Source organism: Anarhichas minor, unplaced genomic scaffold (genome assembly GCF_050575085.1).
Source record: "Anarhichas minor isolate MPS153535 unplaced genomic scaffold, ASM5057508v1 ptg000043l, whole genome shotgun sequence".
In the NCBI taxonomy this organism is placed as follows: domain Eukaryota; kingdom Metazoa; phylum Chordata; class Actinopteri; order Perciformes; family Anarhichadidae; genus Anarhichas; species Anarhichas minor.
In genome coordinates this window covers 6446818-6464411 of record NW_027466489.1, presented here as the reverse complement: position 1 = coordinate 6464411, position 17594 = coordinate 6446818, and the positions used below count along the sequence as shown (strand labels likewise).

General features: G+C 41.4%; 1 protein-coding gene across 1 annotated transcript in view; it reads right to left on the bottom strand.

The window, feature by feature from the left end:
* itga7 (integrin, alpha 7) overlaps window positions 1-13660 on the bottom strand; it is a 31262-nt gene extending 17602 nt beyond the window's left edge. The window contains exon 1 of the mRNA XM_076110669.1: window positions 13443-13660. Within this exon, the coding sequence (XP_075966784.1) occupies window positions 13443-13660 (218 nt within the window). The remainder of the gene's footprint in view (window positions 1-13442) is intronic.
* Window positions 13661-17594: the final 3934 nt, after the last annotated feature.

Genomic DNA, 17594 nt, shown 5'->3' with positions numbered 1-17594 from the left:
ACGTGGGAGTAAAAACTAGCAGTAATGCCTGTTTGAAAGGATCCCATCATCAGCCCCCCTCATATCTACCTTGTTATGTACACACTTAAACTAGAGTTATCTCTGAGGCTGGGAAGCATTTCGACTATAAATACAGTGTAGCAAGTTGATAGCGCTGCATGAGAAGCAAGAGAAGTAGACACTCATCAACAGGCCATAACAGCAGCAACACATCATACTTATTTCCGATAACAATTGAGATTGTTTCTCGATACAGTTTAGATAATTTGGCACGTCCCAACGTCTTATTCATTTTACGGCATGACAATAGCAATCGCCCTGACTCAACATCTCGTCTTCTTCCAGTGGAAGAAAAAACCTTTGTCCTCACTTTCATCATGGGTTTCATGACACACTGACACTAAAACTACCATACCACCCAGACTGCCAGACAGCTGTACTTTCTATTTTCTTCTCTTCTCTGACAAGCACTTCTGTTGAGGTGCAGCCGTGCGTTGCCTCAGGGATGATTCCCCTCACCTTAATGAATGAAAAGCCCAGCCACCCAAAAGCCAAGATAAATGTGAAATAACGCCGGCTGCACACCACTGGTGGCCCACATGCGAAACCCTGACCAAACGATGTTAAGCTAACGCAAACATATGTATGTTAAACAAAAGGAGATTCAAGACGAAGGAACATATCATAACAAAAAAAGATCTGATCCCTGTTATAGCTCGACATTCCTGGGGAGTTTCGACATTCCTGGGGAGTTGAGGAGTTGAGGTGATACCCATCACCCCCCCCCCCCCCCCCCCCCCCCCCCCCCCCACCCCCATACATGTGCAGACACACTGGCAGGTGTCAGGGTGTAAGGTGGGAGGTCTGTGAAGCTGTTATACCGCCAAGAGAGAGTTGGACGGCTCCCAACCTGCCCATGTGCCTCAACATTATATTCAGCCAACTTAGACTGATTCAAAGGATTCTTCAGGGAGAAAACACCTCACAAGACAAAAAGTATATGCAGCGATGAAACAAAACGATCAAGGGCCCCCGGCCATCTTTTACCAAGAAGTCTCCTCCTACTAACCAGTCACACCATACACACAACTTTGAAATGTGGCTGAGAGTCAGAAACGTCTGTTTATCTAACTTCAGTCGATGCAGATTGCGACTATCTCATTGTCATATAAGATCATATTTCCTTGCACAATACTAGGCCTCCACAGTCTCAAATATGAGAAACAAATTTAGATTAAAGATAAAATCTTTTGTTGACTCAACAATAAATCAATAGAAAAATACATTTTTTTTGAACATTTTTAAGTGTGAATCTGTTTGTAGGACATTCAGTGATTCAGCGATAGTCAGAGCTGAATAATCCCCAGCATACAGACAGGCACACATGTCCCAAATTTGACACGGATGAAATGTCATGACAGAGTAATACTTTCATTTGTTTGCCCTGTACCCGCAGGGTGCTTAGCTCACTTCATTGTTCAGGATTGAGTCAGACAGTCTGATCATCCTCTCCACGGACAGGCTCATCTTTGAGTAAACCCACATTTGACATGGTGAGTGTGTGTGTGTGTGTGTGTGTGTGTGTGTGTGTGTGTGTGTGTGTGTGTGTGTGTGTGTGTGTGCATGTGTAATATGAGTGGTTGTGGGTATGTTTTGCCGCTGCATTCTGGGACTTTTTGGGAGATATCAGGGTGTTGAGCGTGATGGTGTCTAGTGAAATACCCACATGGACCCAGACATCACAGCATAACTTAAGTCTGTGTGTGTGTGTGTGTGTGTGTGTGTGTGTGTGTGTGTGTGTGTGTGTGTGTGTGTGATTGTGTTATTTCTATTGCCAGGTTGTACTGTATGCATAGATTAGATACAGCACCTGGGCGCCGCCTGCATCAGCACCCACCCTGACAGACAGATTAAAACAAGGCTAATAGTGCTTGGTTTATGCTTGACATAGTGATACCTGGCTTCGTGTCGAGCACGAAGGCTCCACAAGTTGTCGCAGCGCTCAGTCGTGCACCTCTGACTTTTTAACCCAGCGTGTGGTTGGGGTTTATCAGACATGATTGTCATAAAAAATGTACTAATAAAAGCCCGAACAACATGTGTGAGGATTTCACAAAGAAGGACAATTTGTTTTTAAATGGTTTAGAAATTGGACGCCTTAAAAATCTACATTGAGTAAATATTTTGACACCCAAATGAATCTGTTTGCAGGATATTCTACCTTTGTTTCATTTTAATACTTGACTTTGTCATTACAGGACTTGTATGAAGGCGATAGAGTATTTCCATGAGAGATAGGAGTTTACAGTGAATTACAATTCCTCCTCGGCATTGAGGAGGTTGGTTTATGCCCGAACACTTGTTTCCTTCTTGTTTCTTGCCTGCTATCATTTCGGAGCATACTGCAACAATAACATTGTCAAAACCGGAAAAATAGTGATTTATAATCCCCATTCTCCACTGTGAAAGAAACCATACTGTTTTTTCCAGCTAATCATCACACCCTCATTACACTACACTTGGACACCTGTGTTCATTGAGGGGAGCATGTGCAGTGACCCCGACACTCTCCACGATCCTGTCCACCCCTCCCCCATCTAAACCGCATCCATACACACAATCCCATCCTCCTTCACTCCTCCCCCTCTCTCAGGAGTCGCATCCCTGCGTTCAGCTTCCCATACAGGCAGATTGAGAGTGAGAGACAGACTGGACAACAATACATCACACATGGAACCAATATTCAGAGCAGCATCCTTTCTCTAAATATCAAGAAAGAAACAGTGCCAAAAGACAAACAGCTATGCCCAAGAATGTTGATCCATCTCTTTTTGATAAATTATCTTGAAATACGATTAAATCCAGCAATGTTCAGCCTTTACTCATGCCCTTGCAGTTGCAGCTTGTAAAATCCCATGTTGTCAATTTGCATGTGTGTTATTGCAGGATGCATGCTCCTTGACGGGTTCCCAAATTCCCCAACTCTTGTGCTTTTTCAAAATCAATTTTTATACTCCAAAGTCCTCTGACTGAAAATAAGGCTGCCTTTTCTTTGTTACTGAAAACACCCAGCAAAAGCAGCATGTAAACACACCAATACGCAGTCAAACAAGACACAGAAACATGCGCCGAAAGGTCATTAGTTATCCAAATAGAATTCCTGAAATCCTGTTTCATATGTTTATTAAAAGAGAGGACTTTCACTAAAAAAGGAGAGATGTGTGAGAGAGATAAAAGACTGGGAAGCAGATCAGACTAGATTAATGTGATGACCACACAAGCTCTATTTGTAAAAGGCCTCAATGTGACTGCACATCATTCAAACAATGTGCTCAAGGGGCAGCAGCTTTTTCACACTTAAATTTAAGAAGCAACTGAAACATTTAACAATGGATACAAACTTTTTTTAAATCCAACCCTTCCCTGGAATTTTCCAGGCGTGGGCCCTTGAAGGCTAATAAGGTTTGCAAAATGTTGAATCAAATACACCCGTAACATTTCTAATATTTAGGTTCAGGACCATTTCAGTTGATCCCTCCTAATCTGCCTGCTCACACACTTTGAAATCTGTCCGTCGGAGAGCAGCGAGAGGCTGTTGCTGTATAGACAGTGGCTCTACGGGATCAGCATGGGGGCCAGGGGCTCTTTAGGCCTTCTGTTACCCTCAGGCAAGACTGTGACCTCTGACCTGGACACACAAACACACATGCTATATACATGCAAAGGCAAACATGTGCAAGCATGCAGACTTTAACCGAGGCATGAGTGTACAAACGGACCTAAATATATTTGTTCATAAACTCACACACGTACGCACATGTGCGGATACACACCAGACAACAGAAGGCTGTGCAACAACTGTGTAAACTATGGATCAGCACACTGACTGCAGCCTGTCGGCTGTGACAATCAGTCTCATAAAACAAAGCTGTTTCAGAAAATGCCCGCTTTCACACCTGACTGTTGCTGATGAGAAAATGACAGCTGAGAATGAGGTGACCGAGCTGTGAATCATCACGTTTTCTAACATCTCAACTCTCTCCCATGGGCAGGGGAGGAAAAGGGGTTGGGTAATGCACAATAAAGGGCAAAAAGAGAGACAGAAACAGCTGCCAGGCCATGTCACAAACCCCTTTGGGATATTGTGGTTCACTGCCCACGGACGTGACTCAACTTCCTGCTCAAAGGATTTGTTCAAGGACAATCCCAAGACCAGTTTATCGCAGTTTAAAACAAACAAAAAACACAGGAACTTCTATCCACTGAAAGTATATTTCAGGAAGGAGAATGGTACAATCACTATGCCTTCAGAGGACAATGGTAACCTCATCCTCACTCCACATGCATCTTTGACAACCCCTAAGCTTACCACCTGCTCCACTACTGATCAATAAGGGAACATTTCCAGGCATAGATGGGGTAATGATTGGCCCTTAGGTCCAAAGTGTAAAGAGGACATAACCCTTACACTATCCCTCCTCTGTTCCTTTTTATCTCCTCCTTTTCTTCTCGTCCCCTAATCCACTCGTCCATCTATTGATCTGTCTATCTAGATCTGGTTCTAATACTTTGACTCTATTTTAATTGCTCTTTATTTCCTTTACTGTCCATCCATCTTATTGGGAGGGCTGGGACAAGCAGCATGCAAAGGGTGAAAAGCAGAGACACACCCTGGACAGGTCTATCACACAAACAGACAAACACATTCAATAAGTCACACCTGAGATCAGTTTAGAGTTTCCACGTCACAGCTGACCTGCATGTCTTGTCCTGGAGGAAACTAATCATGATCACAATGTGTGTGATCGTGTAATAATGCAAGACTCAGATGCAGAGAGAGAAAAAGACACATAGATGTAAAATACAGTTAAGAAAAGGAAACAGGCAACAACAAATAGAGGAGGATAATTAACAAAGAGAGGGCTTCATTTTCCACATGATTACAAAATAAAGATTTAAGTGAGTGGCTAGTTCTATTCACTGCTTTGCCACATAGTCATATCAACTTCTGTTCTGCTTTCTTTCTACATTAGTAACAGATGTCAACTGTGAGGTCATTAAACTTAACTGCAAACCCTTTACCAATGTAAGTGTTACTTTGTTTTATTTATATGTTCCTACATGGAGAAATATGTGTTTCAGATTAAGTGTTGTGTAAAATAAAAAATATGCTGATCTAACCAATGGTGTAATTTAGTGTGACCAGAATTTAGCATTTAATCGTATCATCTTAATGTATTATAATTTGAGGTTTATTCTTTTATTTTTGTGAAATGTAATTTAAAATCCTCTCAGTTTGCAATATTGGTTAACATAATTTTGTCAGATCATATTTCAAATTAGCTTTTATACTCACTTTAGCAAGCTCACGTTTTGTCAGTTCAGTTAAAGTTCGCTGTGCAACAGTTACATCTGGCGGTTACAGCGCGTACATTTTTAATAAAAACTAATCTATACTGAAGAACTAGTTTGTGTGGTGCGACTTGTTTTAATTTAGTGGTGTGTAAATCTCCACACACATAATTGGGTTAAGTCTGAATTTACAAAGATCTTGTGCATCTTAAACAAAGTCCACAGATTCCCAAATTCACTTGAACCCGATACACAAGATACCAACAATGACAACACATGCTAACATTAGCAGAGCGCTTTAAGCCATAAATGTTTGAGGAAATTAGAAAAGATAAGCAGGTGACTGTGATAACGCAAAGGGCATCTACATAAAGACTTCTTTCAACGTTAAAGTAATTAGACAGTTTGGCACCCAAATACTTTTCTGTGTAATCAATCAGCAAATCCCTTTTAATAAATTCAAACAAAAAGCCACATCTTTATCAATTTCCTCTTCCTGTCTGCTTTTCACGGCTTCTATCAGATCACAGCTCAGTATCAGTTCTCAGAGCCGCCATCAGCTGATTGATTAAACTGCGTCTTTACCAGAGTCAACCTGAATGGACACACACACATAAACGTGGACACACGCGTACACACACACATATTTAATCAAAAGGAAGGTCTTCCTTGATTTATTCATCCCTGCAGCTCCCGTCCCCATCAGACCCTCAGCCCCTCCCCCACATACAGATCATACCATATTCATAGCCAGCTCAGGCAATGCTTTAACCACTGAGTTTAAAAAAAGAAATCTAAATAAATTGGAAAGCAAACCTAAAAGCAAAGTCAAACTGAGTAATCAACACCAAAGAGGATTATAATAATGTTTACTATAATGCAACAAAATACCAGAAACCTTCTTTGGACTTTATCTGCCAACTATCTCTGAAGTGCAAATGCTTCTGTTCCTGCTACACTACCAACATTTTATGTGCACCTCCATCCGATCTAAGTTGCATGTTTCCTTCCTGACTCTGCAGATTGTCGCTCTGCTTCCAGTGAGCACGCATGGTCCGCAGAGTAATATTCCTGAAAGCTCTCGGCCAGGCAGCGATGCTTCCCACCGAGCTTTTGTCCAGGCAGCCCAGCGTGGAGGAACGGGAGAATGTTAAATGGACAGAGTAAGTGAGAGCTAGTTAAGAGCATTAATCGTATGTGTGTGTGTGTGTTTGTGTGTGTGTGTGTGTGTGTGTGTGTGTGTGTGTGTGTGTGTGTGCATGCTCGACTGCAAAGCCCGTCTTATATACCCTTTGCTCCTTCTGATCTCTCAAATGAATAAGCACCGCAACAGCGCGGGTTCCTACATTTACGAGGCTTTCACATGAATGGCCTCTAGAAGATTTAGCAACAAGGGAGCAAGGGAGCAAGAGAAAAATCATGAATTGAATTAAGGAGGGAAAAGGGGGTGCATTCTCAACTCTTAAGCTGAGGCTAAAAAAGCAGCTTTTATTTGGCTATTTTAATGCAAATTAGCCCCCAGAAATGCTTTATTGTGTTATGAATGTGTGAGGCAGTTATTCTGTGCCCCATTTACATTTATACGTGGGTTAAACAAAATAAATGGTACTGGAAGGTACAGAGGGCATTGTTTGACTCATGGAGGCAAAAGCCAAATGCAATTCAACAGAAAAATAAAAGCAAGCAACCATAAAAAATACTTAAAGTTTAGTTTTTTGCCTTGCTGAGAGTTGGATCGAGCGTGGTATCGATTATCTCATCTAACACTCCACAAAAAAAACAAATGTGTGCTTTTTCCGAAATGTCAAACCATCCCTTTAATACAAATAAATGTTGCCTTCTACTGACTTAAACCAGCACAGTGCTGAGTTTCTTATCTTTTGCAGCCTAACTGACTCTTGTAATCTCGCCAACCTTTTGAAGGTCATCCAAAAATCCCTTCCACACTCCACTCCACTGTTTTTTTAAGCTGTGCTAATCAAGCCTCCAGTTCAATAAGAGGATTTGTTCAACTTCAGAAAGCTCTGTCTTAGATTCTTACTCAGCCAGAGAAACAAAACTGCAGACTATATGTCTGGGATTATATCGGCTATCTGAGGCCCCGCTGGCCCTGAGACTCTCCTCAGAAAGGCACCAAAGCAGCTCCATGGTAAACATGAACCTCGCTGCAACCTGAGACTTTCTACTTTCCTTCTGACGGCAATGCAACACAGTCAACCCTACTTCTACTGACATCAACAACCTGACAGTCGGATCAATCCCACTCTAACAATGTTGTCAATGTGTGGCTATGCTGCACCCGAAAACAAACTGAAAAGACATTGTTAATTAGTTTGCCAATGAAGTCCAGGAAGAGGAAATTACTGCTTCAATTAAAAACATAACACAAAAGGAAGGCCAACAACTGGGTCAGACTGAACACAATAGATTTCTGTCAAGGCCAGATAGCGATCCATCACATATGATTTGTGACCCACATCAGAACTGCCTTCCCCCATCTTTGTCAAAGCCCTCTAAAAGAACGAGAAAAACCTTTACACTAAATCAAGAGGCAGAGATCAATGTGAGGAAATGACAAGAAACGGTCTCGATGCTTTCCAGCATACATGTTGGGAACAGTATGATTTACAAGTCGTTGGCAGTGAGCTAAGCATTTATGTATTCAGAACGCTATAAGCTATATCATGTTGTCATGGGGTTGTTATAAGTATATTAAAGCGTGTGACATTAAAAGCTTGCATTTAGAATCAGCTGATCCTGAATATAGACTATCAGCAGTGCGGCATTGTGTTTTTATTAGCCATGCGTGGCTCTAAGAATGGCAATGAGGGACAGTATGTTGGTCCACCACATTGGTGCCAACTGATCTGTGTCAGAGGAAGAATCTTTAGGACTTTGGTGATCCATTGATTTTAAATCTAGCACCACCTGGAAGAAGACATTTTGTGATTTTGAGTGACATGTGTCGGCAACTATTGCAAGGATTTCCATGAACTTTGGTACACATATGCATGTTCCCCTCAGGATGAATCGTAATAACCAGTGATCCCTTGACCTTTCATCAAGTGCCATCATCAAAATACATGCAAACCACTGACGTTACCGTCAGCCTCACCTGTACTTTGTTTTTAGTGCCAATTATAGCTTGCATTTGACCTGCTAAACGTGAGGGTGCTAACTGCTGTTTAGCCTTTACAACCTATTCTTTTAAATATTCTTAAAATATATGTTTGCGTACGATACAATAGACTTGGATGTATTTTATTTTATATTCTGTTTGGCAGAATTACTATGAAAACATGCAGTACCTGATTTCAGAGAGATTGACAGTGGTGGGATAAAGCTCAGGGGGCTTCTTGTCTTCACCAGGCAGTGAACTATTAGCGGAAGCGCATCTTATTGCCGTATAAATAGCAGACGCACACATAACTCAGACTGAAATACCCACCCATCTCATTTTTTGTCTGGCATCAGCAGCGGGAGAAGAAGCCCCATTAACTCAGATTGAGGCCTTCAGGACAACAACAATCAGGATAGATGATATAGATAGTTTAGAGGAGGCTCTTATGGCACACTTCAATTTCCTTCCATGTACACGTCCCTGAACAGGATCTCACTACAGCACATTGGTCAATATGAGATCATTGTGTCACATGGGGTTGACCTTTGCTGCCATACTGAATAGGAGCTGAGGGATTTGGGGGCACTGAAAAGGAACTGTAAAACTGAACAAAAAGACATTCATTCCATAAACCTTCCAGCTGTATCTGAAGCTGAATGGCTGTGCCCCGACATTGTATGATCTTGCCTTTGAAGAAATACAAAAAACTCCTCTGATGCTTTTAAGGAAACAAACTCCAAAAATCTGTGCGACTCTAAAACCAGAGAGGGTGAAACTCTAAAAGTGTGACAGTATGACTAAGCTGATTTCTATTTAGCACTTTAACGTTTCGGGTTGTGTGATACAGCCATGAGTAAGCACCAAACAGAGCATCGGAGCAGTAATATCATTTTCACCATTGAATCCAGCGGCACAACACACAATGAGGACGACACAGTGTGGCCGCAGGGGACAGTAACCCAAATCTTCATGAGATAAAGAGAAAATGAGTCAATGGCATCTAATTACAGTAAGTTAGAGGCAAATTGTTTTAAAACAGAATATCAGAAGAGCAGAGACGATGGGAGCACCTTGGAAACTGAACTCTCTGCAATAACACAGAGAGGGCACTATTATGAAGCTAATGTACTATTCAGACAGGAAAGCAAATTGCTCTGTTGCTTTCTGAATAATACATTTATCTAACTGAGGGTGCAATAGCATCAAGTCAGAGTGTTTTGAACTCGTACAGTCTCAACGTGCTGGTGAAATCACCAAGTCATCAGGGATGTACCAGTGAGGACTCAAGTACATGATTACTAAATCTTTTCTGGGAATTTGCAGGTTTGAGGAGCCAGCAAAATTACACTTTACATTGATGGATATTAGATAGTCTGATTTGATTATTTTTTACACTCATCATATTTCATTTTTGTGTCTTTTTTACCAAAAGAGATACATAAATACTGGACACTAGTCGTGGAGATAAAAACTTAAAGTAGTTAAAGTAAAATATCTTTATAATAACAGTGTATCGAATGACAAAGTCAAAACGATGTGACAAGAAAGAGGTTGATTGTATTGACAAAACTACAGTACAGATACTTTCAATCTTCCTTCGACTTTATAGAGGTTTTACAGCGAGTTTCAGCTCATTGTTTAGCTAGCTTAGCTGTTTTGGTTCATTCTCACCGTCACCGCACAGCAGACAGACAGAAACAAGTAGCTAGCTACTAGCTAGCTGGAGAGCACAGTGGAGCATTTAGCAGCTAAAGGGCCTGATGTTTAAACAGAGCTAAAGGAGGGTGAATGTTGGACTTGGTGGACATAAACACGACTCCAAATGAATGCTAATGTTGCTCCTTAACCTTTTGAAGCGCATAGAAGCCCAAAAATTCTAATGCAGGTTTGACCTCTTAAAAACCCGACGGTCTGGCCGACATATTGTCTTCTTCCAGAAGCTACAGGTTAAAGTATGAGTTTGTAAGTAAGAAGGCTAAATCACTCTCCAAAGAAAAAACTAGCGTGGCCATACTCATAGCGGTCCCTTGACCTCTCACCTCAAGATATGTGAATGAAAATTGTTTTTATGGATACCCACACGTCTCCCCTTTACAGACATGCCCACTTTATGATAATGGCATTTAGTCTGGGGCCAAAAACAAGCATACAGTATAAATATGCTGTTTTTCAGCTATAAAATTTGTGTATTTGAATATTTCTGCATACAACAGTCTTGGAATTGCATAAATTGGGTATGACTGGAAAACTGAGATTCTTGTGGATCCAATGAGCCCAATGAATTGCATTCATGTGTGATGTAGTCTCCAAAGTAGCCATCTCATTGTAGTGAGACAAGTTTCTTAAAACGTAACATTAAATGACCTGTGGTGACCTCTAGGATAATCACAGCCTCATGAAACTTTACAACCACAAACTAGACGAGACATATGGCATTCAGAGGATGTATGGCTTTCCTATGTTTATGGACAATAAGGGGGTATCTGAGCCGTTTCCAGAACAAAAGCGCACATCGCTGAAATCACTGAAAAAAATGTATCGATTTATGAGACATAGTAGAGCATGAGAATGGCCATCACATACTTATATCATAATGTTCTTCGCCCTTTGACACTTTTAGAATTTATTTTTAATTCATTCATTCAATAATATTGATATATTTATTGCTATATCAACTTAACACACCGTGCTGAGCTGCATCTCAAATTAATCTTCAGGTTCCTAGTTTTCTGATGATGTTCACCACTTCTATGTGGCACACACTGTTGACTTTTATTAACTACTGCTGAACATCCCCTTTCCCCCACTACGAAAGTTCTCCTTCCTCTTACTCTAAACCACTTAAAAGGACGTAAAATTATCTGAAAAAAATGCATGTCACAAAGCTGAAAACATAACTACTTTTATTAGCTCATGAAAAGCTGACGTCTTTGGAGGTTTTGTGGTTTTCACAAAACAAAAACTTTCATTTTGGGAAAACTTTTTATAGACCTCAGAATTTCTGAAATCATGACTACAGCCCTGCAAGTCATAAAGACACAGTAGATGTGATCATTATAAAGTCATCTATGCAGACAGTAGATATGATGTCACAGCATACTGGCAACAGCGTTATTCATCCCACTCTATTCCAGTAGGTGCATCACATCAGCACATCAGTTTACAGACTGTCCCCTCCTGGCACTAACTGCACTGGGGCAGCATTCACATTTTCTCAGGAGCCTGTCCTCTGTTACAGTTTGACACGGGCCACAGTAGTAAGCGATACAATACTTTAGGCTCATAGTCAGTTTTTAAAATAAGTTCCAGGAATGCTGCTGGACAGTGAGCAGGTTTCAGAGTGGTGACACGACTCTCGCTCTGACGGTCTATGTGTCTGCATGAATGCCTTGGTCTTACCAGGCGACAGGGTGACTCCAGCACGAGTAAACTGAGGAGCCAACGGTTAAATATATATAGAGCTCCAAAACAGGGACCTGGTATAGGATTAAGTGTAGTATTCAGTTTGTGCTACCTGTTCTTTACTCATGTATATCCATTTTATACAACTTTTAACTCTACATTTCAGAGGGGAACATTGTACTTTTACACCACTGTATTTATTTACTTTGCATAAAGATAACGCCGGCTACTGCATGATGATTTTATAAAATATGATGCGCCATAGATTAAATTAACCAAAAGTGTATTGACATGAAAAGTAGTTCTACCACAACCAATTACATTATCTCTCTAATACTATAATAGTAAGTATTGTACAGTATAACACACACAGGGGGCATTTATCTGCACAACATAATAGTTTCACTTTCATTCATACTGTCTCTTTACTTTTACTTTCTAAGTAGAATTTTAATGAACTTGTAATTAAGTATTATTATACTGTAGTACTACTACATTTACTTTACTTTTACTTTCTTTACTCCAGTACAGGATCTGAACGCTGCTTCTACCATTATATTCATGCATTACATTTCTGTACATTGTGTTCAAGTCTTACTCCTGTTGCTCTTAAGCTGCAGCGTTGAAAGTAAATGTTTTACAAAAACCTTTGAAGTTGTAACCTTTAAGGAAGGTTTAGGATGGATATAACTGTGCCAACTGGATTTGTAGTAGAAAATACAGTACAGACCTCTCTCAGACCTATGTCCTATAGATATGTTACAACACTGTTCACCCAAGCACCTCATCAGATGAAATAATAAACACAACCTCTCACTCAAGGAGAGGTAAATTAAGGCCATCTCTTGTTAACTGTCATGCAGTAAACATTCATAAAGATTTACAAGCAGCAATGCTGATATAATTTATTTATGATTTCTGGAGGACGGGAATAGGACTTATGAGTGTTCCAGTCACACTGAAAGACACAACAAAACAGCTGTTGGCAAACAGCAGATCATCTTAGTCACAAAGACAAGCTAACACACATCTCATCCATGAACACATATACACACACACACACCCTATACACTATAGGACAAGTCAGTATCTCATCCCCCCCTTGAGTGAAGTCAGCATCAGACCTGAAGTGCTCTGGAAGAAATCACTTCAAAAACCTTTTTTCGTCCGGAATGACTGCCTGCCAGCTGATTCAGCAAAAACCTACTCTCATCCACTCTCTCCTTACTGTAAATCATCGTCTACTTACTCAGAGCTCAGGCTGCTCTTGCTGCACATGCCGCACATTCACATGCTAAAACTCCTGCACCCAGTTCAGAGTTATGAGTGCAACAATGATTTAGCAAATCACGGCATTGGTGCAGCATAGAAGTGATGACTGCAGCAGCCACACAACCTTATATGTCACCTTTTTAACCGCCCTGAAAATGAAAATCCATGGTATGATGAACATATAACACAAGGAACAGGTGCAGGTATATGACAAAACGCACATTTAAACTGAGTATGTGAGGTGCAACAAAAAGTAAAAAGGGCGCAAAGCTCAGTGCTGCATTCACCCACTCACCAGCTCTGAGGCTCGGGGGTAAGCTGCTGGTGAAGTGCTAGAGAGAAACCAAAAAAGGTGCCATGGTCTCCCAACTTATGCAGTGTGTGAGTAGTATCCACATTAAAGCCCCACACTTGGCTTGAAAGAGTCAACAGAGTCCAGAGGAGGGAAGTCCAACGATGAGAGGAGCAAGATGAGAGGGAGACGGTGTTCCCATGACCCACAGGGGCTGCCATTGCAGGGTGCAGGGTCCTTGAAGCAGCAGAGCAAGTTCAGTTCAAGAGGAGTACAGGGGAGAATCCTTTTATGGCTCCCAGAGAGATAAAAGAGGAAAAAAAGGGGGCAAATCCTGTGTAGTCTCCTCTCCTCTGTGGATGCCTCACTTGTTTCCAATCCTCTTTCTCTTCCTCCCTCGCTCTATCGTGCTGCCTCTCAACTCCGTTTGCTGCTGTCAGTCTGAAGAGCAGGCTGTGAAAATGTGGCTGCCACTATGTGTGTGTGTGTTTCTCTCAATGCATGTGCGCCTCCCCCTCTTCTATGCTCAGAGGGAGACAGAGGACAAGTGCCTTGAATAGCCCGCTCACTCCTCCCCCTCCCCTCTCTCCCTCTCTCTGTCTCTCTCTCTCTCTGTCCCTCCCTCCCCTCCCTCAGCTGACATCAACACTCAAGGGACTGCTGCCAAAATACCAGGCAAGGTTGTCAAGATACTTGGAGGCTATTGAATAGAGAGAGCGATAGAGAGAGAGAGAGAGAGAGAGAGAGAGAGAGAGAGAGAGAGGTGAAAAGACAGCAGCCTGGTTTATCAGTTCAAGTTCACACGGTCCAAGGTGTCTCTTTCTGTGGTCCCTCGTTGCTGCAGGTGCTTGTAGATCTGAGGAGCATAAAAAGGGGAAAACTTGAGGTACAGTCTTGAAAGTTAAAAGCCAAGCCAAAATCTTCCATTTTTTTTTACTCTGAGCTTGAAAGCCCTGGCGTCTGACTCAATCTGCAATCAATGGGGGACAAAAGGGACCCGAAATGTGCACAGTGACCCACGAAACTTTATTACAGACCTTTAGCTCCTCTGGAAAAGGGAGAGTGGTGCTGTGACAGAGCAATGAGACATAATCAGGAAAATTGCAGGACTCCAACAAAGCACGTTGTGTGATTTTATTCATTCACTGATATGAATTATAAGTGTTTTAACCTCCAATGACTTTCCATACAAGTAGCTCAAACACACAACAAAAGGCCAGCCTACTTCAGTCATGTCCTCTCACCCACAGCTGCTGATTAAACCAGCTGATTTCTGTTTGTCTCAAGTCAACCAGTGGGCAGCTGTCAGTGTGTCACCTCAACTGTTCCACACAATAAACCTCACACACACTCCAATGACGTGAGAAAATGAGATACTTTGTGCCACCTTCCCAGTTAGGATGGGGTGACGTGATTTTGGGATAGACAGCATTTTTTAAGAGGGATGTGACTTAAAATGGAATTCAGCCAGTGAGGTTTTAAAGGTATTGATATTTACAATCAAATGTTAAACATTTTAAGTTTTATATTTCTCTTTTGAACTCATCCCACCAATCTGACTTATAGCAGGTGATATCGGAATATCAAAGTGTGGACGCAAAGAATGTATATTGATTACAGGAGCACGTGTAAATGCACTTTTACTTTTTTCCTAGAGTTTATCAAGTGGAGCTTTTCGACTGTGTAACATCAACTCAGTGGCCACTTTATTAGGTACACTTGTACAATCTAATGCAGTCCAACATCCCTGCCGTGTTATTGTAATTATTAAGAGTATTCTCAATTCTAAATGTTTTGTTTTCTTGCAGAGCCTCCAGTGACTAAAACATGTGATGGACTTGGTTGGTGTGGTTTTACTGCCTGAAGATTCAGCTGAGAAATTAGCTGTGAGCGTTGACAAAGAGGCAGCAAAGCTTCTTAACAAAACTTGCACATTAAGGAGGATTAATACTGACCAAGTGTCTCAGGGCACTACCATCAATGTCAACAACACACCAGGTTACTGGAAGGAAGAGGTTGAGTTCCTCTCATGTGATCTGTTTGGCAGCATGAACCAGCTACTGGTGCCAAACACTCTCTGCCTCCTGCTGCCCCTGTGTGGTATTGGGGAAAAAAAGAGCTGATGAGCTTTCACTACACACTGCTACCTCTTAGGTACACCAAGGTAAAACGAATGCAGTCGAATGCAACAGTCCTGCAGTAAGTGGTTCACCTCTTTGGTTATTTTGGAGGCTGCAGTTTGTGCTGCTGAATTGTATTGTGTTTTTCTGTGTTTTAATATTTTGTTCATCCTATTTACATCAATGAGAACAGGCTGAATCACAGGAACATCTCTCTGCACAGTGAAATACAGTTCAACAGCACCACAAGCTCCATCCACAGTGCAGGACAGTTGTATTTGACTGCAGCTAATGCACTTTTTATTATACGCTACCTATTTGTTGGCTCCAATCTCCTGTGTACTTAGCTTCTAATAACACAGAATATATTCTGATAACAAGACTATAGTGTCTACAGCCATGCTAGCAACTCAGAGAGCCTGTACTTCGAGCTAATGTCTGCATGCTAACATGCACACAATGACAATGCTTGAATTTAGCTGGTATCAGGTTTACCATCCTAGTTTTGCGTGTTAGCATCTTATATTTGCTAATTAGCACTAAACACAAAGCACATCTAAGACTGATGGGAATATATAATTGGTCTTAAAGTTTTGGAAACATTTGAAGTTTGACTTCTTGGTGGTGTTAAATGACAAGACAGGGGATCTGTTAACACTTATCTGTAGTGATGGAAAAGATGGAAAAATGTCAAAATATAAATGATGTTGGAAACTTGTTATCACTTATAATAAGTGGTAATGGGACGTGAGTAAAAATAGATAATTTGAACATAAATAATGCTGTCAAGTCTGTTTGTGTTTCCAAGCATGTGGGAAAGTTCATGCCTGTATCTCTTTGGAGCATCTTGGCCTGAGCGAGCACGCAATGGGGAGTTTGTCAGTAATTGCTCCCACACAGTTCACTAATTCAGTTTCCTGAATAAATATCTAAAACCTGATCAGCAGGTTGATTTCTGATATCCAATAACATAGTGTGTCCCCCTGTCTGCTCTCCATGTGCCGGGGAAGCTTCGACTCGGGATATAAATACCAGAGGGATTCTGCAGAGCAGAAGAAGAGGAGACAAAAGAAAGGAATGGTGTGGGATGTCGAGAAAATGCTGAAAACATCTTAATAGCAGCTCGGGCAGGAGGCCAGACAAGAATGCCTTCAGACAGAACAAAGGACAGAAGAAAGGGAAAGAGAGGAGAAGAAGAAGAAGAAGAAATGGATGGAGAGGAGAAGGAGAACATTAGTGCTGGCTCTAAAGATTATCTGCCACATCGTCCACGACACTGGCATCCATACACGAGTGCTCATTAGCAGTCTGAGCCACACTTCAAGGAGAGATCTTATTTTAGACAGCAAGCAGGGAGCAGCACATATAGGGAGGGTCATTGTTCCTGTTATAGCCCTCGTCACTGAGACAGTCAGCACTATTACTGTATTGATTAATGGATGGTGTGGGAAACGATAAGAGGGAGCGGTGCTGGTTATTATGGGATTAAATGCAAGCACGCCCACTCTGGTTATTTAACGGCACATGATCCCAACGGAAGAGGCTAAACTGAACCCAGTGGTTTTGTCAGACTGAAGGGAATAACATAAGCTACAACATTATGGATTTTTCCAACAAACTCTGATTTCATTGTAAGAGGGTTTAAGTAGCAAGCTGCAGCAGTACGTCTCTCCATTGCTTTGATAGATTACTGCAAAACTCCAAAAGATGTTGTGTTCTGAAAACTCCTCTTACCACCGTCATCATCACACACGACTGCAACAGATACCTCCTCACTCTTTTCAACGCAGCGCATCAAACCATCAGTTCTAACGTGCCAGTGGCGGAGGAAGTATTCAGATCCTTTACTTCAGTAACAGTTACTGTGTTGGAATACTGCTAAATGCAACTTAAGTAAAAGTATGTAAGAATAACCAGGAGAATGTACTTAAGTATTCAATGCAGGAAAATGCCCCCCGTGACTATTAGACTGTATTTCTAATACATTATTACAACAGTTTTTGGATGCTTTCTTACTTATAATAGATTGATCATT